Below are 25,208 nucleotides of genomic sequence, written 5' to 3'. Positions count from 1 at the left end.
TACATTTTTATAGAGGTCGTTCATGATACACTCAATACTTAATACTCATACGGTGGGTATGGAAAGGAAAATACTAGAAAGATGTCGAAAACATTACTTGCCTTCATTACATGACACTTAAATTATTAATTCAGAAACTCACATTAATGATGACTATATTACGTAATTCAAGTTACTTATTTCTATTCGAATTAAATTCAAACAACGCTAAAGAAAATGTGAATGAATGTTTGGAGATATTGCTACTTGGCGGTGTCGTCTCGCTGAAAAAGTTTCTTGCCGGCCCTTTGAACTATGCCTCTACGTACTAGAAACCACTTGAGTTGTTTTTGTGATGTGCACGAGAACTGAGCTACGAGCATGTTTGCATCATGCTACCGTTTCGTTTTATTATTTACCTTTTAAAAAGATATGTCAATAGAGAAGTTTGTAATGGATATTAGAAATTGTTTAAATAATTGTAGACGGCAGTGCCAGAAAGCTAAATTTAAAATGTTTAAGTAACTCCAGGGCACTAAGCCTCGTAAGTGACGTAAATGATCACTTCTAGGTACTGTATTCAATCATCGGCGAAGAATTGTTGTTACATTTTGCGTTGACCAAAAAGTCCGGATGGAATAAATAATCACTTACTCCTATGAGTAAGTAAACACAGGCGAAAACAGGTATCTACAAAAGTCTATCATAAAGTGGGTTTGTAGGTCAACCGGGGTAACTCGCGAAAATTACAAATTATAGTGTCCGCTTCAGAACACATTGGTTGATGAAGATGATAATGTTGCATGGAGTTATGAATTTTATGATGTAAAAAAAGGGTGCGTGTACTTATGTACGCGCATAAGAAGTTATACTTCTTTGGCATTATTAAAAATAGTTTTTGATTGCATGCAAATAATTAATTACAATTAAATAATCAAAGACTGGAAGAGGAGTCATTAGAGTAAAAAAAATGCAGTTTACATTTGAAAAATTAAATAAATAAATATTTATTATTATTCTCTTACATTAAGTGTAACATAAATTCTATTATTATTTGAATGTTGTTTTTAAATTTTGCCCAATGCCGTAGCATCTTCCGTGGGCAACTTAATTCTGTTAATTTTGTGTCACGGTGCGCGCGCATCGTAAAATTTCACTCTCATCAATTTTTCATTACGCGCCTAAAGAAGTATAACTTTAATAAATAAACAAATATTAATTATTATTATTCTCTTACATTAAGTGTAACATAAATTCTATTATTATTCGAATGTTAAAGAAGTATAGCTTCAAAAATCCTCAAAGGAATTCGTAGTATTGGAAATAGTATTATTAGACACTACCATAGGTGTATATCAACGAATGAAGATAACTTATAAGGCCTTTTATTCACAATAATTATTTCTGCTAACGTCTATTAATAAAAATATTATTGGGATTTCACCAGATGTATGAATACATTTCAATCTGTTTTTAATCCTTACAAAGTAGATTAAAAGCTTAAATGGAACGGACGTTTATTCATTACTCGCGACATACACGCTATGCACTTTGCCTATGTAAAGCTTTGGGCGGATCACGAGAGAGCTTGTTTGTTTTTCGCTGAGATTTAAATCACGCGTCCGGCGCTTATGTAAACTGTTTTATGTGTTGAACGCTTTCACACAAACGAAACAAAAGAAAAAAACTAACCAGACCTTCCTTTTTTTCTATAGAGACCGTATCGTCTAATTGTAGCATCGCAAATGCAGAAATTTTGTGAAAAATGTTACGTCAGTATCATGTATAATCTAAATGTATTTGCTACAAGTTCAGGCTGTTTAGCGGTAGTCGTCTTAAAATAAGAGAATAACGTTACGCGTATGCTTAAGGAACATGGCAGTGCAACTTAGACTTGTAGGTGCTACTGTATCTTTCTTAGATTCGAAGTCGAGATTTGGCGCTAAGCATCACAACCATCAAGTACAGACAATAGAGAAGTTATAGCTCGCGCTAGGTTTCGACTAGATTCAGAAATTTATCCCGAACTATGATGCCCGATTAAAAAAAGATTATTACATATTTAACTCTCAGTTCATCTTCCTCTTCGTATCGTCTACATAGTAATCTGCTACCAACCTTGAAGAACTTGTAGGTAATCACTTTGTCGGACAATAAAATAGGAGGATATTTGACAGATGTTTTAATATAAAATGAATCATGAAATGTTTAATTGAAAATAAATACTTTTTATAAGTTGGATTCATGTTAAGTTGACATCGCATATAATCAAAGATATCTTTGGTTTAAATCTCGACGAAATAAAATTTGGTTTTGAAGCTTAAAGAGCATATAATCTTATTGCCCGTGAAGAAAACTAAAAAATATGTGGAGGCGTTGACCTGGAAAATCTGTGCTAAATAATAATTTTGCCGCTAACTCGATTTGTCGTTCGTTGAAATTTCATTTCACACGTGACTCGACTAAAAATCAATGTATTCATCTCTGTTGTTTCATATAATATGCACTCCGGCCGGCTACTTGAAGTAAATAAAGGAGGTATACGGTATATACTCGTTCCTACTTATAACATTATAATTTATAATCTCTTCAACATTAAAATTTCAGTAGAAACGTCTTGTGCGAAAAGAAATAAAAAGCAAAAATATATTAACAGCAATTTATTGAACATTTTAATGAAATATAAAACCTGACCAAATTTGAATCTCGTTTATCGAAATGAAAATTATGCACCTATATTAACGTCTCCCTAGACGAGAAACAAATGACGGTAAGGTTTTATTTACAAAATAAAAATAAATTAAATAAATAATCTCCTACTCTAAAATAAATAATCTTCAACTACACATTGAAGGATGTACGCTTTGCCGCTAAACTATAGCTATACGTGAACTAGAATGGGTTTTGTGTTTAAATATCACAGGTAATTGTACGTATGTACGGATTCGTTCATTTGAACAGTTGTTTGGCGTAGTACCATATTCTGAAGAAGTACTCGTCCCGTCTAAGCAGGGAGCCTCGAGCGTACGATCGGATGTCGGCGTCCATGTTATGGTCCCGAAGCCAGGAAGTCGTTGTTTGACTGAAGGACGTCGGTTCCGTTGCTTCTGTATACTCGCCCGGCTCTTCGTCGTAGTGAGAATCTGGATAATAAAGTATATATAGATTTTTCTTGAGAATTTAATTTATGTTAAATATGATGATATCGAACGAGAAAATGTATAAATAACTAGTGGACCCGACAGACGTTGTCCTGCATGATATTTCAAGCGATTAGTAAAGCAAAGTATGCAAGGCTGATTTGTGAATCTAAACCATTACCAGGTCCCCTTGAACACACACAAAAAATTTCATCAAAATCGGTCCAGTCGTTTGAGAGAAGTTCAGTGACATACACACTCACAGAGAAGAATTATATATAAATATAAAGATGTGTGAGTAAAAATTATTCCGTTACAACGGCTTCGGAGAGTTACGTTTATTTATGACTTAGATATTAATCGGCTGTTTTGTTTACTGATATTACTTATAGAGACTTTACGTTTACGGAGCATAGAGTTTTATTTAAAACACTCTTGTAAATCTTACCTTCTCCAGGTAGAACTTTGAAGGGCTCATCTGATTCCAGCGGCTCACTGAGACCGATCTCATTCCTGGCGTAAATCCGTACCATGTACGTATGGTTCTCATTCAAGTCACGAATATTGAATTTCAGGTTATTCGCATCCACCTTTCCTACTTCAATCCACATGGTCTTTGTGACGTCACGGATGGCAATGTTGTACCCTTGAAGTGGGGCTCCACCGTCCCATTCCGGTGTGCCCCATGACGTCATCACCATGTTGTTACCGACCATTCGGATCTCCAATGGCGCGGTGGGAGGCGAAGGCACGGCTGGAAAATAAGTGTATTATAATGCTTGCGGGAGAAATTACATTAAAGGTTGGTTCTGTGGAGAATGTATATTTTGACCTTAATAAATTCAAGAGATTTAATTGGCCATTTAAAAAATATTGTGTGGAATCTTCAAAGTCCCAAAGGAAGTATATCACTTTTCAAACACAACAACATCCAGATATTTTATAATAAAAAATTAAAAAAAAGTATTTTATTCATCGCCCCTACCACCACCCGGCACTTGAACCTGATATCTGCAGTATAGCATTATATTGCTTACCAATGGCATTATAACCCTCTGTAATTATACTTAGATAGATTATAGATACTTACTTGCATGTTTGTCCAAGCGTACGTTTTGCGACTGCGTGGGCAAACTAACACCTATCGCATTCTCAGCGGATATTCTAAAAACGATTTGTTCCTTCTCCTTAAGGTTTTCAATGCAGTGCTCGAATACTGATCCGCTAACTGTTATGACCTTTGACCATGATTTACCTTTCACGGTCTTGTATTCGATAATGTAGTCTGAAATGAGTTTATATGCAATTAGTTGTTTACTAAGAAATATGTGCTGTGGTATAACTCCAGTGGCGTAACCTGGATTTTGAATTGCATCCGATTAATTAATAATAATGTATACATACAATAATGTAAACATGATAAATGTCAATAATGTATGTTTATATATTGTATTTGGGCATGATGGCCAAGCCACGAATAGGCACCATCTAAATTCGACAAATGTCTACCAAAAAGTTGCGTATTGTAATCGGGGTCGTGTATTATAATTATTAAATATAGACGTCATGTATGATGTATTTTCCTGTATAATTATTGTTTTTAGATTGATCATATCGATACTAACGATGATAAAGATGCATTGATGCATAAATTATTAATGGATTACAAATATTTTCGTCCAAACGAATTCATAGGCCATAAACAAAACAAGCCATTCTATCATTAGTATTACTTAAGTTTAAATACTTGCGTTAAATAGGCAATTAAGCTAAAAAAATTTTTTTAGTTAATATATTTACAATAATAAACTTTATATCAACCCATTTAACATATTGAATATCGAGGCTTTTACTTACTCGTTATTGTGCTGCCTCCATCACTATCAGGTGCCATCCACTGAAGTGTAACAGATCTTGATGTTATGTCTCTTACTATAAATCTTTGCGGTCGTGAAGGCGGAGCTGTAATTAACATTAAGATATAGCTATAAAATAATACTCTTATTCATAGAAACCAGTCAAATTTCACTCTGTTAAGAATAGTGATACTATAGAATACTGTCTCTATTCATCACGGCGCAAATACAACTTTACGGGAAAAATGTATGTAGGTAATCTAATATATAAAATTCTCGTGTCGCGGTGTTTGTAGTTAAACTCCTCCGAAACGGCTTGACCGATTCACATGAAATTTTGTGTGCATATTGGGTATGTCTGAGAATCGGACAACATCTATATTTCTTCCCCCTAAATGATGCGGGTAGTCCACCCCTAAATTATTTTTTTTAATTTTTAGATTGGTACTTTTTTTTTAATGATACATCATTAACAAATACATACAACCCCTAATTTTCACCCCTCTACGGTCAACCCCTATTTTTTATTATAAATGATATATATATACATGGCAAAACGACGTTTGCCAGGTCAGTTAGTTATATTATATGTTTCTTTATGACCGTTGCATTCTTTGTTAGCTTACAAACAAAATAACGTGACCTTGTTAAACCTACTAGAGACATCTTTTATGTTAAATACTAGCCTTGGTGGAGTATAGTGAAAAAAACATTGTTAAACTATCTATATTTGGTTAATTAAATATAACATGAAATAATTCAAACATTATTTTTATCGTATATAAGCGTTATGCATATTTCTACCGTTATGGTCATATAGTATTTACTGTTCCCTAAGATTATTCTTTAAATCAGTGGCGCTACAACCTCTTTTAGGTCTGGGACTCAGATTTCTGAATCTGTTACATGATCATATTTCAATCTAATAGGCAAGTAGATGATTAGCCTCCAGTGCCTGACACACGCCGTCGACTTTTTGAGTCTGGGACATGTCGGTTTCCTCACAATGTTTTTCTTCACCATTCGAACGAATGTTAAATGAGCACATAGAAAAAAAAAGTCCAGTGGCGCACAGCCGGGGTTCGAACCTACGACCTCAGGGATGAGAGTCGCACGCTGTAGGCCAAACCTGCTCTCTTTATTAAGGTTATTCTTTAAGCTTAGGGAGCGTTCAAGTATTACGTAACGAATTTTCGGTCCTTTTGTAAAACGTTACAATACGGGGCGGGGATTGAATTATTGTTAGTATTATTTTCGACTTTCCCAGTACTTTACACCACATAATGGTAACTTGTAAGTTATATATATATAGTCACTTGGTGGTCATTTTACTATACTTGGGTACAGTACTTTACTACAGAAAAACGTTACACCGCGTTACATGGGGGGGGGAAGGGGGTCAATAATCTCCAATAATGTTGTGACGTAATACTTGAACGCTCCCTTAAACAAAAACCAAAAAATGTAAATTGATGAGCAAACATTGAAATGCTTTCTGTTTTGCTATTCTACTCGCAAAATGCTGAGCGTATCAATATATATTTGCCTAACAACTTGTAAAAGCTTAAACATTGTTAAAAGGCTACATAAAATTTAAATTAAAGCTCGCTTCATTTTATAGAACATAAAAGCGGATTTTAAATATATTAGTTTATAGCAAAAGCATAAGTCTACTAATTGAAACCTACACAACGTCTTTCCAATTGAAATTTTCTCCTCAGGAACGTAAGGTAAACTTTTTCCTATTTCATTTCTAGCGTATATTCTAAATTGATATGTGGAATTTGTTATAAGTTTTTCGATATCAGCCAATGTTTCTGGTACAATAGCCACATTTGTCCAGCTTTTGTCGTCTTGTTTTATTTCTATGGTATAGTCGAGGATAATGGAACCACCATTCTTTTCAGGAGGATTCCATGTCAATGTGAGTGAATTTTGGGCTATACCATATATGCCGAGAGGACCCAGGGGTGGGGATGGAACGTCTTAAAAACATTGAACATTAGATAAACACGACGGTAAATTATAATAAATCCTAATCTAATAAGTAAGAATATGCCTTATTTAAATAACAAAATTATCAACAAAAGATTTTTACTACTCAGTAATCTTACAATGAAATTGAATATTATGAAATTAGACAAATAAATATATCAATTTATTGCTTACCTAAAGCAGTCTTTATAACTATCGGTTCACTTTCTAAAGCGTCCGATACACCAATAGGATTTTGCGCCATGATTCGGAACATATATTCACAATTTTCGTTCAGTCTTTGAATACAATATGTTTCTACATCTTTGTTGACGTCAGCCACCATTACCCATTGGTCAACTTCTGGGTCATGTTTCTCTATAGCATATTTAGTCAGCTCAAGTCCGCCATCGTCTACTGGAGGTTTCCATTCTATGGTAACGGATTCTCTACTAATTTCTCGCATAACAATTGGTCCCTCAGGTTTACTTGGTTTGTCTAAAATAAATTGTTTTATTTGATTATAATTTACTTATATGGTTAAACTTTTTAAACTGATGATCTATATGGACAAATATTATTTAACGAGTTCTTTGACTTACCAAACACTTTAAGTGAGAGATCTACGGACGCTTTCCCAGCCTTGTTAGTAGCTTCAATCGTATATTTACCACTGTGCGTACGTTTTAAACTTATTATACGTATGGTACTTGTATTTTCGCTGGTAGTGATCTCTATGTCTTTTGTGGTTTGTAATTTTGTACCGTTCCTATACCAAATAATATCTGGCTGTGGTATTCCTTCTATACATGCAGCTACCGTCCATTCACTATTTATCTTTCTCTTTTGATCTTTTTCATCATCTGAGACTATTATAAGAGGCTTCAGTTGTATCTCTACATGGCATGATGTATAAATCTCACCAAATTCATTTAATGCTACACATTTATATTCGCCTACGCTTGATTTTGAGCTTGATATTACAAGAGTGGCCACCCGGTTTACGTAAGTAGCTTTTGCGGTCTTTAATTGTTTTCCGTTTTTCATCCAAGATACTTTTGGCTCGGGAATTCCACCGAATATACAGGATAGCTCCACACACTCATCAGGTTCAGCTACCACGTCTTTCAGGGGGTTTTCTACGGTCGGTGGTTGTCCAGTAATGATTTTTTGTATTTTAACGAACTCTGTAACCTCTGAAGCTTCACTAACACCGACTTCATTCACAGCAAATACACGGAACCTATACGACGATTTCGTCTTCAAGTTTTCTATGCAATATTGATTTAGTTTGACGTTTTCGATTGAAATCCATCTAGAAATTTGTACAAATTATAAATCTTAATAAACTTAAACTACAAACTTAAATAAACATCCTTAAAATAAATAAAAAATCGTGGGTTATTCATAATATTATATACATCCTCGATGAAAAATATGTCGTCGTAATGCCTACACAACTTTCGATATGTAAAGTTTTCAAAACTTAAACAAAATAGTAAACGACACCGAGATTAATACAATTACTATAATTCTTATTGTGGTGGGTGGTGGTGTTGGTGGCGGATGTTCAGGATTCCCTGGACAGCGAATAGGACAACCCGTCTTTTCCCACCCAAGGATCCTAAGCTTTTTTGTTCATAGAACATGCAGGGGTCCCGATAACTTGGAGAAGCTTGTGGTGACCGGTATAGTAGATGGCACGACCCAGAGGCGGTTCCTCTACTCGCTGGACCGACCAAGTTAGTCGTTACAGGTATTAGTATTAGACGGACGCATAAGCTTGCTGAAGACAGGGGGAAAGGAGGAATGAAGATATGCAACACCAACCAGACTTTCAGTAATGAAGAACGCGAATAAAGAGACATATTATTCTTATAGCTTTATAAATTATTACAACTGCCATACAAAGCAAATAAGTATGGTAGTGAACGTAAGGCGTAACTTTATATATCAGGAACGTAAATTTATATATCAGGATTTCCTAATGCTAGGTTTTTTTATTGAATTCGCAAAAAATAACTAAAGAGTTTTTTGACACTATCGTTCTAATAACCGTCATGTCTTGATGGGTTTTAGGTACTCCTAGTGTAATTGAATACTTACTCTGTAGTATTCTTCTCTTGGTATTCTACAATATAACATTGTATTTCTGAATATCCAGTATCAGTAGGTTCACTCCAGAATATATTAACAAAGTTATCAGCGACTTCGAGTATTTTGGGAGTCCCAGGAGGCGATGGAAGATCTGAAAACATATTTTAGTTTTGTTAAAATATTAACTACGTTCAGTCATACAAGGAATAAATGTCTACTTTTAGAAGTAAATTAAACGACATAATTACCCATAACTATGAGTTTAGTTTCAATTTCCACTTCACCACAGTTGTTTTGAAGTTTTAATCTATATAAACCAGCATCGGAATGTTCAATCTTTTTTATAGTAAGACTTGCCACTTTGGAATCAATGGAAGGCTTCATATGTTTTGATTTCTTTATAATTTTAGCGCTGACGACCCATTCGTCATTTGGTGGTGGGTTAGCTTCATAAAATACACTTATTGTTATGTCACTACCTCGCTTTACTCGGTATTCTTTCTCATATGATACCACTTTTGGAGGATATTCGATTACTAAAAAAAACACACAATTATTGAGGCTATCCTAATTAAAACGTGTTATTAATTAATATAATAAATAAGTAAGAATTTCCCCTACCTTCTACTTTTAATTTTGTTGAACTCCTCGCCTCCGATAAGACACAAGAATATTCTGACTGATCGTCTTCATTACATTTCCGAATAATAAGAGTGCGTTTTTTACCATCTCTGATCAAGGTGAATTTATCTGTATCTTTAATCAGTGTTTTACGTTTGTACCACAAAACATCAATAATTTCATCAGGTATTACAACTGTCAAGTAGGCATCGGTGTTTGCTGGTACAGTAATGACTTCTGGAAGACGCATCGTAAAGTCTATCGTTGGCTCGTCTACTCTTAATTTTGCAGAACATCTGTCACTTCCTACTTCACATGCATACTCTCCTCCATCATTTAAGTCACAATCGTATATTTTTAGTTTTTGTTTCTTTCCGTCAATAGTCAGTTGAATATGATTTGAGAATTGTATTTCTGAGTTATCTTTAAACCATCTAACGAGAGCATCACCTTTTGTAAGCTCAATTTCAAATGTCGCTTTGTAACCCTTATTGACTCGTTGGTCTTGAAGACGAGATATTATTTCTGGTGGTAACTCAACCACTGTAATTTCCGCACTACAAGAATCATCCCGCAGTTTACATATATATTCACCCTCATCATGTACAGAGGTATTCCTAATAAGTAGTTTACGAATATTGCCACGTTTCTCAACTTCATATTTATTCTTTTTAGGTTTAAGCATTTCACCATCTTTTTCCCAGCTAACCTCAGCTGTTTCTGAATTAATTTCGACTTCTAAAATAGCAATATCTCTTTCTTTAACTTCAAAGTCTTGAAGTCTCCTAATGAATTCTGGAATAGTTTCATATACTTTTACAATTGCACTTGTTTCTTGGCCCTTAACAATACATCTAAATGTTCCTTCATCCGTGATCTTTGCCTTTTTAATTCTAAGTTTATGAACTCTACCCTCTTGAATAATTTCTCTATGATCCATACCACTTAGCTCTTTCGCGTTATGATACCACTTTGTGGATACGGTGTGGGATGTTTCACATTCTAACATAACTGTTTTACCTTCCTCTATTTCATACTTTGTTTTTAATTTTTTTACAAAAGTAACTTTTTCTACATCGATTGTAACTTTAGCGCCATGTGATGCTTTTCCAGCACTGTTAGAAGCGACGCATTTATAGTCACCTGAATCTATTTCAGAATCTACATTTGTTATAATTAATTCTATATTTTCTCCGTCAAATCTTTGTGTAACTGTATCAGACGGAGTAAGAATTTTATTATTTCTATACCAAGTTATAGATGGGACTGGATTTCCTGTAACTTTAGCATTTAATTTTATGGTTTCGTTCTCTTTTACTGTTATCTCTTGGAATCGGTGGATGAAAAGTGGAGGTTCAGCATTTTCTTCGGTTGGTTCTAAAAACAAAGAGTTGAGTTATATTGATAAAATATTAAGATCATAAGACGTTTAACAAAAAAATGCTGTGGTTTAGTAATTATAATCAATCGATTAGGTTTTACAATAACGAAGTCCAATAATATACTTACACTCGGCCACTAAGTGGAACACAGGTATGTTACATCAATTTAACAATTTATATAAGTATAAAAAACATAACATAACATATATATGTTGTCAAATACAACGATCTTTATATATATATATATATATATATATATATATATATATATATATTATTCAATTTAACACAGACCCTTACCTTCTATTACAATAACAGCATTGGTTTCTGTTGCACCTTCTGAATTAACAGCTTTTAGTGTGTAAACTCCATCATCCTTTCCTTTTGTAGGCTTAATTACAGTTATTGAGTGCACGTTTCCATCGGATTTGATTGGAAGGGAATTGAGAGGTTTATGGTTTCTGAACCATGCCACTTTCGGTGCTGGGTTCCCTACCACCTGTGCTGTGAGAACAAAACTTTCTCCCTGCCTTATAGTCATATTTTTCAATGGTTCAATAACTTGTGGTTTCTCTTTCTCGCCTGTTTTTATTTTGAGTACAATTGGTAAGCTAGCTTCACCTTCTCTGTTTACTGCCAGTACTGTGTAAGTACCTTCTTGATTTTTTCTTACATTAGATATCTTTAGTACACTACAGTACATATGCATATCTGATTCAGTAACAATAGATATATTGTCACTAGGAATAATTTCTTCATTTTTGAAAAGCCATGTTATATCTGGTTCAGGTATAGCGACCAAACGACACTCGAGATATATATCAGACCCCTCGTCAACGTATTGCGCTTTAGGACGTTTTGAGAATGTGGGGGGTATACCTTCTAAAATATCAGCTAAAGAAGATTCTCTGGACAGGCTCTTCCTAGATAAAATAGTCATTTCTGACCCATGATCTGAAAGGGGAGCTTCAACGATTAACTCAGTAGTACTTGAGGCGAAGCCAGCTGCATTCTTTGCTACACATGTGAAGGTTCCAGCATCCTCCGGGAAAACTTCACGAATTACTAGTGTTGCGACATTGTCATCATCGTAATACATTTGGAAATCTTGAGATGGTTTAATAATGGCCGTTTGTCGGAACCAAGTGATTTGAGGCCTAGGATATCCCTCAACCTGACATTCAAATTGAACGGTTGAGCCATCTGGCGTATGTTTTGGTCTGAGTTTTTCCACAAATATTGGGGCTATAGCTTGTTCTTCCGATGTAGGTTCTGTAAAAAAATTCAAAAGGTCAATACAATAATTCAATAAAATATTTTTTTTGCACGAAAAGATATATTCTTAGGATATAGGATCTTTTCATTCTATGCTTCCTTTATCAGTTATTTAAATATAATATAATCAACTAAAAAAAACGTGTGTGTATTTATGTACACTCATTAGAAGTTATACTTCTTTGGCTAAAAAAGATAAAAATCTTTTCAAAAATTTAAATTCTACGTTTGTAGAAGAAATGACACTAACAATAGAAAAACTAAAATGTTGACTATAGCTTACTTCAGGGTGTCGGATTTTCAAACGATGCGAGCGCGCATCGAAATAATTTACTCTCATCATTAATTCCTAACGCGCCAAAAGAAGTTACATACTTCAAGAATAAAATTAAAATTCTTACTTTCAAAAACTGGTAGCTTATCAATTTTTTCGTTTAATTTCTTCTGTAAATATAATGTGTAGGTTTCTTCATCCATTAGATATTGTGCTGGCACCCAACCAATTTCTTCTGTTAAATGCTTTCGAACGTACCACCAATCTTGGTTCGTTGTATCTGTATTCATAAACAGAAAATGAATGAAAATGTGTAAACTATGTCAATAGGCTTATAAATATAGATTATTAGTAATTTATAAAAATTTATTAGTAATCGACCCGCTCTAGTGCGTTTTAACGATATTCATAGAAACATGTTTATCACAAATTCATTGCTATTAATACCGGCACTGATTGGTTACCTAAGCTTACTCAGGCAGAGCTATGCTCGTTAAACAGCCCGAGCAGAGCTGTCAAGGACCTTCAAGCCGAGAAGTATATTCCCTTCTAAAAGAAAATGCAACGCTTAGTTCGATTAAATGGCTGATGCCAACAAAGTATTGCTTTTTTGAATCACCCTTTAAGGTCGTGCTTCGTCATCTATTAGGTCATCAGTAGATATATAAAATGATTACCCAGTATATATAGTCGTTCGCCCTCTACTAGATTTATAGCTTCATCACTTTCTGCCATATATGAATAAACTGCAAATACTATATCACCACATCGAACATTTACTGGCGTTTCTGAAATAAAGTAGTTATTATTTTAGAATTGTGATGAATAGTTTGGTAGGCCATCACGTGTTATGGTAATTTTATTTATATAAAATTTACTGATCCTACAAAATTCGTTTTTTAATTGTCAAATTAAAGAAGTACAGTTATAGTAAAACTGTTTACATATTTTATAATCATACATACCTGGGAACTCTTGTTCTCTCGATATGTTCATTGTAACGTCTGCTTCTAGAAATATTAAAAAATAAATAAATTATACTTGTTTTTAAGTTGAATTGTATTTGTAATACGAGTATATATATATTATATATACATAGTAATTGTAATATGTAAATAGGCCTTAAAATCAAATCGCCGCCCGGCCGGTGGTAGACTTTTTGTAAAATGCGACAAGAAGAAAATCTAGAGCACAGACCGTCAACAAATTGGAGCAATTAAAATTTATACCAAAAACATTACGATTTATTTTTAGCAATAACAAATCGGCAATGGTTTATTCATCTGAATTTAATGTTAATGTTTTCTTCCAAGTTTTAAAAACAGACTGTACCAAAAAATCACACTTTATTAACAAAACTTAATTAGAAGAATACTGACGTACCTTGCACTGTTAACGGTTTCTTTGATTTTCGTTTTGTTGACACTGTAAGTTTTTCCTCGTCAAATATCGACGAGGCATTTTTTTTTGGCTTTAACTCTATGCTTAATTCTTCTACCTCACTAACTTCATAGGGCGCTTTTTTCTGTTTGCGTTTGATCACCATTTCAACATTTTCTTCAACGTCACCATCACTTATAATTATTTCATCGACTTCGTTAATATCTTGATCAATATTTTCTTGATGTAATTTTATTGAAACTTCGTCCGCAGCTTCCGATTTACTTAATATTCTTTTCGATTTCAGTTTAATTTTACTTGAAAGTGAAATGTCTTCTTCTTTGAACTGGTCAACTTTTTGTTTTATATCGAATGCTATTTCTTCTTGATTATCAACGATATACTCAGGCTTTTTCTCCAAAGTAATATTGACATTTTCACTTATTTCCGATATTGCTGTAGATGGTTTAGGTTTTGCTAATATAACAGAAGTATCATCTTCAACAACTTTTTTCTTATTAATCTTTTTCACAGACAACACAATATCAACTGGTTCTTTTATATGGTCATCTTCTGCATCAGAAATAACAATTGCTTCTGGTGTCTCATTATCATCTTCATAGAGTTTAATTGAAGTTTCACTTGCCTCTTCGCCAAATGTTGTAAGCTTCGGTTGTTTCAATTTAACTTTACTTGACATAGATATTTCTTCCTCGGCATACGAATTCAGTTGAATATTAAACTCTTGTTCCACATCTTCGAGCGTTTTAGTTGTTTTTGGTCTGAATAGTACTATTTCGGGTTCTGTTATTTCTGGTAAAGTAGTAGATGATTTTCTAGTCGGTTTTAATTTCTTTTTTATAGTAACCTCATCTTCAAATTCTTCTACTTTTTTAACGCTAGACTTTCGAGGTAATATAGTAAACTGTTCGAGAATTTCTTCCGGTGTTTCGTTGTATAGATCAGGTATTTTTTCTTTGCTCTCAATAAGATCTTCATGAGTAAACATTGGCTTTTCTAGTTCTGTTATTTCAACATTGGAAAGAGTTGGTTCTTTAATTGGTTTTTTCTTAATTTTTGCTGCATCTTTAATATTTCTTGACAATATACCGTTTTGTCGTATACTGTCTATTATAGTAAATGATAGTTTTTTGATTTCTGGTGGCCAATCATTTATGAATCTTATTCTGCTTTTTAATTGGAACTTGGGTAAAGTTGTTACTTTTACCTCTTGTTTAGGTTTTTGTGAAGGTTTTTTAAGTTTCAAGGTGGTAAACTGATGTTCTGGCAACTCATTCACCTTTTGAGGTTGGCTTATTTGTATAACTTCAATTTTCTGTGGTTTCAGCTTTGGTTTGCGTTTCGTGGACGGTTCAACAGGCTTTTCAGGCATCTGGTCAGGTGTCTTCCCTTCTTCGGTCATCCCAACCTCAGTTTTTTCGTAAACTGTAAAGAAATGACACGAATTATTGTTAAGGTTGATGTAAACTTTGAAGAATTCGCAAATTGAATAAAAATAAATTATCCTTTCACAGTTTGGAGGAGGTTTACCGGGATACAATTGTAGTTATACGCTGCGGTTTCTTACGCATTAATGCGGTCATAACTTTATCTTAATTAACCTAAACAATTCCTCTATAAATATACTATCCACTATTTGGTATATTCTTCAATAATTAAACATGTCTTGACAAATACGATCAAAATATTTGTGAAAAATTACTAAATTTACCAAACGAATCATTAACCGGTTTTTATGTGAAAATTCAAACATTATTTTTACGTGTGACTACATCACTATGTTTAACAACAGTCTGGTATTTCACGAACAGCATGCTTGCATTAAACGCAATGCGTAAGTTTATACCATAATTTCATGGTATGTATTGATTATATTTCAAGGGACTCACTTCTAACACTGGTTCTGCATGCGCCAAAGTAATCTTCCCGATTGCTACCATTAACAGACCCTGTAGTATCAAAACCGAAGAGTTTGATTGTCTACTTACCCACAAGTGTCATATTTTCTTTTAAGGTTGTCTTATCGGGAACTTCAACCACTTCTATTGATGTATCCGGCAACTCAGTTGTTTCTATGATTTCAAGTATATCTATAAAACTTTTCGCATGCTCCGGCGATTGATTGTCCGTGAGTGGAAGTGTTTCGTCAGTGAGAGTGTCATCTGATATTTCGTGTGGCGTATGAATGGGTTTTGTGTTTATCATGGTCAACTTACCCTCAGGTGTATCGATTTCGTCGACGGTTGTCACTTCCGGAACTTTAACCACTTCTACCGACGTTTCGGGCAACTCAGTTGTTTCTGCGATTTCGTGTACTTCTTCAACAGCGCCATCCTTACCCTTGACTCGGCGTTTCCTTGTTTTGACGGTTCGCGTTTCACCAGTTTCAGTCTGAACTTCTGTAATTTGGACTGTGTCGGGAGATTCTTCGATAAGGGTTGCTTGCTCCGGCGATACTTGTTTATCTGTTAGTGGAAGTGTTTCGTAAGTGACAGTGTCATCTGTTATGTTCTGTGGGGTGTGTATGGGTTTTGTCTTCTTCGTACGTTTCTTGATAGTTTTGATAGTCAACTTACCCTCAGGTGTATCGATTTCTTCGACGGTTGTCTCTTCCGGAACTTCAACCACTTCTACCGACGTATCGGGCAACTCAGTTGTTTCTGTGATTTCGTGTACTTCTTCAACAGCGCAATCCTTACCCTTGATACGGCGTTTCTTTGTTTTGACGGTTCGCGTTTCACCAGTTTCAGTCTGAATCTCCGAGATTTGGACTATGTCGGGAGATTCTTCGATAAGGGTTGCTTGCTTCGGCGATTCTTGTTTGTCTGTGAGTGGAAGTGTTTCGTCAGTGACAGTGTCATCTGTTATGTCCTGTGGGGTGTGTATGGGTTTTGTCTTCTTCGTACGTTTCTTGATAGTTTTGTTAGTCAACTTACCCTCAGGTGTATCGATTTCTTCGACGGTTGTCTCTTCCGGAACTTCAACCACTTCTACCGACGTATCGGGCAACTCAGTTGTTTCTGTGATTTCGTGTACTTCTTCTATAGCGCCGTTCTCACCCTTGACTTGGCGTTTCTTTGTTTTGACGGTTCGCGTTTCACCAGTTTCAGTCTGAACCTCCAAGATTTGGACTGTGTCGGGAGATTCTTCGATAAGGGTTGCTTGATCCGGCGATACTTGTATGTCTGTTAGTGGAAGTGTTTCGTCAGTGACAGTGTCATCTGTTATGTCCTGTGGGGTGTGTATGTGTTTTGTCTTCTTTGTGTGTTTCTTGATAGTTTTGTTAGTCAACTTACCCTCAGGTGTATCGATTTCTTCGACGGTTGTCTCTTCCGGAACTTCAACCACTTCTACAGACGTATCGGGCAACTCAGTTGTTTCTGTGATTTCGTGTACTTCTTCTATAGCGCCGTTCTCACCCTTGACTTGGCGTTTCTTTGTTTTGACGGTTCGCGTTTCACCAGTTTCAGTCTGAACCTCCAAGATTTGGACTGTGTCGGGAGATTCTTCGATAAGGGTTGCTTGATCCGGCGATACTTGTATGTCTGTTAGTGGAAGTGTTTCGTCAGTGACAGTGTCATCTGTTATGTCCTGTGGGGTGTGTATGTGTTTTGTCTTCTTTGTGTGTTTCTTGATAGTTTTGATAGTCAACTTACCCTCAGGTGTATAGATTTCTTCGACGGTTGTCTCTTCCGGAACTTCAACCACTTCTACCGACGTATCGGGCAACTCAGTTGTTTCTGAGATTTCGTGTACTTCTTCAACAGCGCCATCTTTACCCTTGATTCGGCGTTTCTTTGTTTTGACGGTTCGCGTTTCACCAGTTTCAGTCTGAACCTCCGAGATTTGAACTGTGTCGGGAGTTTCTTCGATAAGGGTTGCTTGCTCCGGCAATACTTGTTTATCTGTTAGTGGAAGTTTTTCGTCAGTGACAGTGTCATCTGTTATGTCCTGTGGGGTGTGTATGTGTTTTGTCTTCTTTTTGCGTTTCTTGATAGTTTTGATAGTCAACTTACCCTCAGGTGTATCGATTTCTTCGACGGTTGTCTCTTCCGGAACTTCAACCACTTCTACCGACGTATCGGGCAACTCAGTTATTTCTGTGATTTCGTTTATTTCTTCAACAGCGCCATCCTTACCCTTGATTCGGCGTTTCTTTGTTTTGACGGTCCGCGTTTCACCAGTTTCAGTCTGAACCTCCGAGATTTGAACTGTGTCGGGAGTTTCTTCGATAAGGGTTGCTTGCTCCGGCAATACTTGTTTATCTGTTAGTGGAAGTGTTTCGTCAGTGACAGTGTCATCTGTTATGTACTGTGGGGTGTGTATGTGTTTTGTCTTCTTTTTGCGTTTCTTGATAGTTTTGATGGTCAATTTACCCTCAGGTGTATCGATTTCTTCGACGGTTGTCTCTTCCGGAACTTCAAACACTTCTGCCGACGTATCGGGCAACTCAGTTGTTTCAGTGATTTCGTGTACTTCTTCAACAGCGCCATCCTTACCCTTGAATCGGCGTTTTTTGGTTTTGACGGTTCGCGTTTCACCAGTTTCAGTCTGAACCTCAGAGATTTGGACTGTGTCGGGAGAATCTTCGATAATGGTTGCTTGCTCCGGCGATTCTTGTTTGTCTGTTAGTGGAAGTGTTTCGTCAGTGACAGTGTCATCTGTTATGTCCTGTGGGGTGTGTATGTGTTTTGTCTTCTTTGTGCGTTTCTTGATAGTTTTGATGGTCAACTTACCCTCAGGTGTATCGATTTCTTCGACGGTTGTCTCTTCCGGAACTTCAACCACTTCTACCGACGTATCGGGCAACTCAGTTGTTTCTGTGATTTCGTGTACTTCTTCAACAGCGCCATCCTTACCCTTGATACGGCGTTTCATTGTTTTGACGGTTCGCGTTTCACCAGTTTCAGTCTGAACTTCTGTAATTTGGACTGTGTCGGGAGATTCTTCGATAACGGTTGCTTGCTCCGGCGATACTTGTTTGTATGTTAGTGGAAGTGTTTCATCAGTGACAGTGTCATCTGTTATGTCCTGTGGGGTGTGTTTAGGTTTTGTCTTCTTCGTACGTTTCTTGATAGTTTTGATGGTCAACTTACCCTCAGGTGTATCGATTTCTTCGACGGTTGTCTCTTCCGGAACTTCAACCACTTCTACCGACGTATCGGGCAACTCAGTTGTTTCTGTGATTTCGTGTACTTCTTCAACAGCGCCATCCTTACCCTTGATACGGCGTTTCATTGTTTTGACGGTTCGCGTTTCACCAGTTTCAGTCTGAACTTCTGTAATTTGGACTGTGTCGGGAGATTCTTCGATAACGGTTGCTTGCTCCGGCGATACTTGTTTGTCTATTAGTGGAAGTGTTTCATCAGTGACAGTGTCATTTGTTATGTCCTGTGGCGTTCGAATGTGTTTTGTTTTCTTTGTGCGTTTTTTGATAGTTTTGATGGTCAACTTACCCTCAGGTGTATCGATTATTTCGACGGTTGTCTCTTCCGGAACTTCAACCACTTCTACCGACGTATCGGGCAACTCAGTTGTTTCTGTGTTTTCGTGTATTTCTTCAACAGCGCCATCCTTACCCTTGACTCGGCGTTTCTTTGTTTTGACGGTTCGCGTTTCACCAGTTTCAGTCTGAACCTCCGAGATTTGAACTGTGTCGGGAGTTTCTTCGATAAGGGTTGCTTGCTCCGGCAATACTTGTTTATCTGTTAGTGGAAGTTTTTCGTCAGTGACAGTGTCATCTGTTATGTCCTGTGGGGTGTGTATGTGTTTTGTCTTCTTTGTGCGTTTCTTGATAGTTTTGATAGTCAACTTACCCTCAGGTGTATCGATTTCTTCGACGGTTGTCTCTTCCGGAACTTCAAACACTTCTACCGACGTATCGGGCAACTCAGTTGTTTCAGTGATTTCGTGTACTTCTTCAACAGCGCCATCCTTACCCTTGAATCGGCGTTTTTTGGTTTTGACGGTTCGCGTTTCACCAGTTTCAGTCTGAACCTCAGAGATTTGGACTGTGTCGGGAGAATCTTCGATAATGGTTGCTTGCTCCGGCGATTCTTGTTTGTCTGTTAGTGGAAGTTTTTCGTCAGTGACAGTGTCATCTGTTATGTCCTGTGGGGTGTGTATGTGTTTTGTCTTCTTTGTGCGTTTCTTGATAGTTTTGATGGTCAACTTACCCTCAGGTGTATCGATTTCTTCGACGGTTGTCTCTTCCGGAACTTCAACCACTTCTACCGACGTATCGGGCAACTCAGTTGTTTCTGTGATTTCATGTACTTCTTCAACAGCGCCATCCTTACCCTTGATACGGCGTTTCATTGTTTTGACGGTTCGCGTTTCACCAGTTTCAGTCTGAACTTCTGTAATTTGGACTGTGTCGGGAGATTCTTCGATAACGGTTGCTTGCTCCGGCGATACTTGTTTGTATGTTAGTGGAAGTGTTTCATCAGTGACAGTGTCATCTGTTATGTCCTGTGGGGTGTGTTTAGGTTTTGTCTTCTTCGTACGTTTCTTGATAGTTTTGATAGTCAAATTACCCTCAGGTGTATCGATTTCTTCGACGGTTGTCTCTTCCGGAACTTCAACCACTTCTACCGACGTATCGGGCAACTCAGTAATTTCTGTAATTTCGTGTATTTCTTCAACGGCGCCATCCTGACCCTTGACTCGGCGTTTTTTGGTTTTGACGGTTCTTGTTTCACCAGTTTCAGTCTGAACCTCAGAGATTTGGACTGTGTCGGGAGAATCTTCGATAACGGTTGCTTGCTCCGGCGATTCTTGTTTGTCTGTGAGTGGAAGTGTTTCATCAGTGACAGTGTCATCTGTTATGTCCTGTGGCGTTCGAATGTGTTTTGTCTTCTTTATGCGTTTCTTGATAGTTTTAATAGTCAACTTACCCTCAGGTGTATCGATTTCTTCGACGGTTGTCTCTTCCGGAACTTCAACCACTTCTACCGAAATGTCGGGCAACTCAGTTGTTTCTGTAATTTCGTGTATTTCTTCAACGGCGCCATCATTACCCTTGACTCGGCGTTTCTTGGTTTTGACGGTTCGTGTTTCACCAGTTTCAGTCTGAACTTCTGTAATTTGGACTGTGTCGGGAGATTCTTCGATAAGGGTTGCTTGCTCCGGCGATACTTGTTTGTCTGTTAGTGGAAGTGTTTCATCAGTGACAGTGTCATCTGTTATGTCCTGTGGGGTGTGTATGTGTTTTGTCTTCTTTGTGCGTTTCTTGATAGTTTTGATAGTCAACTTACCCTCAGGTGTATCGATTTCTTCGACGGTTGTCTCTTCCGGAACTTCAACCACTTCTACCGACGTATCGGGCAACTCAGTAGTTTCTGTAATTTCGTGTATTTCTTCAACGGCGCCATCCTTACCCTTGATTCGGCGTTTCTTTGTTTTGACGGTTCGCGTTTCACCTGTTTCAGTCTGAACCTCCGAGATTTGGACTGTGTCAGGAGATTCTTCGATAACGGTTGCTTGCTCCGGCGATTCTTGTTTGTCTGTGAGTGGAAGTGCTTCGTCAGTGACAGTGTCATCTGTTATGTCCTGTGGGGTGTGTATGTGTTTTGTCTTCTTTGTGCGTTTCTTGATAGTTTTGATAGTCAACTTACCCTCAGGTGTATCGATTTCTTCGACGGTTGTCTCTTCCGGAACTTCAACCACTTCTACCGACGTATCGGGCAACTCAGTTGTTTCCGTGATTTTGTGTACTTCTTCAACAGCGCCATCCTTACCCTTGATTCGGCGTTTCTTTGTTTTGACGGTTCTTGTTTTACCAGATTCTGTCTGAACCTCAGAGATTTGGACTGTGTCGGGAGATTCTTCGATAAGGGTTGCTTGCTCCGGCGATTCTTGTTTGTCTGTGAGTGGAAGTGTTTCGTCAGTGACAGTGTCATCTGTTATGTCCTGTGGGGTGTGAATGTGTTTTGTCTTCTTTGTGCGTTTCTTGATAGTTTTTATAGTCAACTTACCCTCAGGTGTATCGATTTCTTCGACGGTTGTCTCTTCCGGAACTTCAACCACTTCTACCGACGTATCGGGCAACTCAGTTGTTTCCGTGATTTCGTGTACTTCTTCAACAGCGCCATCCTTACCCTTGATTCGCCGTTTCTTTGTTTTGACGGTTCGTGTTTCACCAGTTTCAGTCTGAACTTCTGTAATTTGTACTGTGTCGGGAGATTCTTCGATAAAGGTTGCTTGCTCCGGCGATACTTGTTTGTCCGTTAGTGGAAGTGTTTCGTCAGTGACAGTGTCATCTATTATGTCCTGTGGCGTTCGAATGTGTTTTGTCTTCTTTGTGCGTTTTTTGATAGTTTTTATAGTCAACTTACCCTCAGGTGTATCGATTTCTTCGACGGTTGTCTCTTCCGGAACTTCAACCACTTCCACCGACGTCTCGGGCAACTCAGTAGTTTCGGTGATTTCGTGTACTTCTTCAACAGCACCATCCTTACCCTTGATTCGGCGTTTCTTTGTTTTGACTATTCGCGTTTCACCTGTTTCAGTCTGAACCTCCGAGATTTGGACTGTGTCGGGTGATTCATCGATAACGGTTGCTTGCTCCGGCGATTCTTGTTTGTCTGTGAGTGGAAGTGCTTCGTCAGTGACAGTGTCATCTGTTATGTCCTGTGGGGTTCGAATGTGTTTTGTCTTCTTTGTGCGTTTTTTGATAGTTTTTATAGTCAACTTACCGTCAGGTGTATCGATTTCTTCGACGGTTGTCTCTTCCGGAACTTCAACCACTTCTACCGACGTATCGGGCAACTCAGTAGTTTCTGTAATTTCGTGTATTTCTTCAACGGCGCCATCCTTACCCTTGATTCGGCGTTTCTTTGTTTTGACGGTTCGCGTTTCACCTGTTTCAGTCTGAACCTCCGAGATTTGGACTGTGTCAGGAGATTCTTCGATAACGGTTGCTTGCTCCGGCGATTCTTGTTTGTCTGTGAGTGGAAGTGCTTCGTCAGTGACAGTGTCATCTGTTATGTCCTGTGGGGTGTGTATGTGTTTTGTCTTCTTTGTGCGTTTCTTGATAGTTTTGATAGTCAACTTACCCTCAGGTGTATCGATTTCTTCGACGGTTGTCTCTTCCGGAACTTCAACCACTTCTACCGACGTATCGGGCAACTCAGTAATTTCTGTAATTTCGTGTATTTCTTCAACGGCGCCATCCTTACCCTTGATTCGGCGTTTCTTTGTTTTGACGGTTCGTGTTTCACCAGTTTCAGTCTGAACTTCTGTAATTTGGACTGTGTCGGGAGATTCTTCGATAAGGGTTGCTTGCTCTGGCGATACTTGTTTGTCTGTTAGTGGAAGTGTTTCATCAGTGACAGTGTAATCTGTTATGTCCTGTGGGGTGTGTATGTGTTTTGTCTTCTTTGTGCGTTTCTTGATAGTTTTGATAGTCAACTTACCCTCAGGTGTATCGATTTCTTCGACGGTTGTCTCTTCCGGAACTTCAACCACTTCTACCGACGTATCGGGCAACTCAGTTGTTTCTGTAATTTCGTGTACTTCTTCAAAAGCGCCATCCTTACCCTTGATTCGGCGTTTCTTTGTTTTGACGGTTCGCGTTTCACCTGTTTCAGTCTGAACCTTCGAGATTTGGACTGTGTCGGGTGATTCATCGATAACGGTTGCTTGCTCCGGCGATTCTTGTTTGTCTGTGAGTGGAAGTGCTTCGTCAGTGACAGTGTCATCTGTTATGTCCTGTGGGGTGTGTATGTGTTTTGTCTTCTTCGTACGTTTCTTGATAGTTTTGATAGTCAACTTACCCTCAGGTGTATCGATTTCTTCGACGGTTGTCTCTTCCGGAACTTCAACCACTTCTACCGACGTATCGGGCAACTCAGTTGTTTCTGTAATTTCGTGTACTTCTTCAAAAGCGCCATCCTTACCCTTGATTCGGCGTTTCTTTGTTTTGACGGTTCGCGTTTCACCTGTTTCAGTCTGAACCTCCGAGATTTGGACTGTGTCGGGTGATTCATCGATAACGGTTGCTTGCTCCGGCGATTCTTGTTTGTCTGTGAGTGGAAGTGCTTCGTCAGTGACAGTGTCATCTGTTATGTCCTGTGGGGTGTGTATGTGTTTTGTCTTCTTTGTGCGTTTCTTGATAGTTTTGATAGTCAACTTACCCTCAGGTGTATCGATTTCTTCGACGGTTGTCTCTACCGGAACTTCAACCACTTCTACCGACGTATCGAGCAACTCAGTTGTTTCTGTGATTTCGTGTACTTCTTCAACAGCGCCATCCTTACCCTTGATTCGGCGTTTCTTTGTTTTGACGGTTCGCGTTTCACCTGTTTCAGTCTGAACCTCCGAGATTTGGACTGTGTCGGGAGATTCTTCGATAAGGGTTGCTTGCTCCGGCGATTCTTGTTTGTCTGTGAGTGGAAGTGCTTCGTCAGTGACAGTGTCATCTGTTATGTCCTGTGGGGTGTGTATGTGTTTTGTCTTCTTTGTGCGTTTCTTGATAGTTTTGATAGTCAACTTACCCTCAGGTGTATCGATTTCTTCGACGGTTGTCTCTTCCGGAACTTCAACCACTTCTACCGACGTATCGGGCAACTCAGTTGTTTCCGTGATTTCGTGTACTTCTTCAACAGCGCCATCCTTACCCTTGATTCGGCGTTTCTTTGTTTTGACGGTTCTTGTTTCACCGGATTCAGTCTGAACCTCAGAGATTTGGACTGTGTCGGGAGATTCGTCGATAAGGGTTGCTTGCTCCGGCGATACTTGTTTGTCTGTTAGTGGAAGTGTTTCATCAGTGACAGTGTCATCTGTTATGTCCTGTGGCGTTCGAATGTGTTTTGTCTTCTTTGTGCGTTTTTTGATAGTTTTTATAGTCAACTTACCGTCAGGTGTATCGATTTCTTCGACGGTTGTCTCTTCCGGAACTTCAACCACTTCCACCGACGTCTCGGACAACTCAGTAGTTTCGGTGATTTCGTGTACTTCTTCAACAGCACCATCCTTACCCTTGATTCGGCGTTTCTTTGTTTTGACGGTTCGCGTTTCACCTGTTTCAGTCTGAACCTCCGAGATTTGGACTGTGTCGGGTGATTCATCGATAACGGTTGCTTGCTCCGGCGATTCTTGTTTGTCTGTGAGTGGAAGTGCTTCGTCAGTGACAGTGTCATCTGTTATGTCCTGTGGGGTTCGAATGTGTTTTGTCTTCTTTGTGCGTTTTTTGATAGTTTTTATAGTC

The 25,208-nt window shown here is 37.8% G+C and overlaps 1 protein-coding gene across 1 annotated transcript in view; it reads right to left on the bottom strand.

The window, feature by feature from the left end:
* Nucleotides 1–2,624: 2,624 nt before the first annotated feature.
* The window catches only part of LOC125062441 (titin-like), a 60,986-nt gene continuing 38,402 nt past the window's right edge, over nt 2,625–25,208 (bottom strand). The window contains exons 30-56 of the mRNA XM_047668376.1: nt 24,856–25,104; nt 22,696–24,744; nt 20,896–22,584; nt 20,176–20,784; nt 19,816–20,064; nt 19,456–19,704; nt 18,736–19,344; nt 18,376–18,624; nt 18,016–18,264; nt 17,296–17,904; nt 16,216–17,184; nt 15,988–16,071; nt 13,982–15,424; nt 13,564–13,608; nt 13,276–13,386; nt 12,726–12,878; nt 11,350–12,321; nt 9,668–11,044; nt 9,295–9,582; nt 9,056–9,197; nt 7,552–8,264; nt 7,145–7,447; nt 6,664–6,960; nt 4,977–5,081; nt 4,210–4,404; nt 3,568–3,873; nt 2,625–3,122 (exon numbers count right to left, since the gene is read on the bottom strand). Coding sequence (XP_047524332.1) covers nt 2,929–3,122; nt 3,568–3,873; nt 4,210–4,404; nt 4,977–5,081; nt 6,664–6,960; nt 7,145–7,447; nt 7,552–8,264; nt 9,056–9,197; nt 9,295–9,582; nt 9,668–11,044; nt 11,350–12,321; nt 12,726–12,878; nt 13,276–13,386; nt 13,564–13,608; nt 13,982–15,424; nt 15,988–16,071; nt 16,216–17,184; nt 17,296–17,904; nt 18,016–18,264; nt 18,376–18,624; nt 18,736–19,344; nt 19,456–19,704; nt 19,816–20,064; nt 20,176–20,784; nt 20,896–22,584; nt 22,696–24,744; nt 24,856–25,104 — 14,507 coding nt within the window. The 3' untranslated portion in view covers nt 2,625–2,928. The remainder of the gene's footprint in view (nt 3,123–3,567; nt 3,874–4,209; nt 4,405–4,976; nt 5,082–6,663; nt 6,961–7,144; nt 7,448–7,551; nt 8,265–9,055; nt 9,198–9,294; nt 9,583–9,667; nt 11,045–11,349; nt 12,322–12,725; nt 12,879–13,275; nt 13,387–13,563; nt 13,609–13,981; nt 15,425–15,987; nt 16,072–16,215; nt 17,185–17,295; nt 17,905–18,015; nt 18,265–18,375; nt 18,625–18,735; nt 19,345–19,455; nt 19,705–19,815; nt 20,065–20,175; nt 20,785–20,895; nt 22,585–22,695; nt 24,745–24,855; nt 25,105–25,208) is intronic.

The sequence above is a fragment of the Pieris napi genome, chromosome Z, assembly GCF_905475465.1.
Source record: "Pieris napi chromosome Z, ilPieNapi1.2, whole genome shotgun sequence".
Classification (NCBI taxonomy): Eukaryota; Metazoa; Arthropoda; class Insecta; order Lepidoptera; family Pieridae; genus Pieris; species Pieris napi.
Note: the sequence above shows the minus strand (reverse complement) of the source record. Positions and strands in the feature narration are given on the sequence as shown.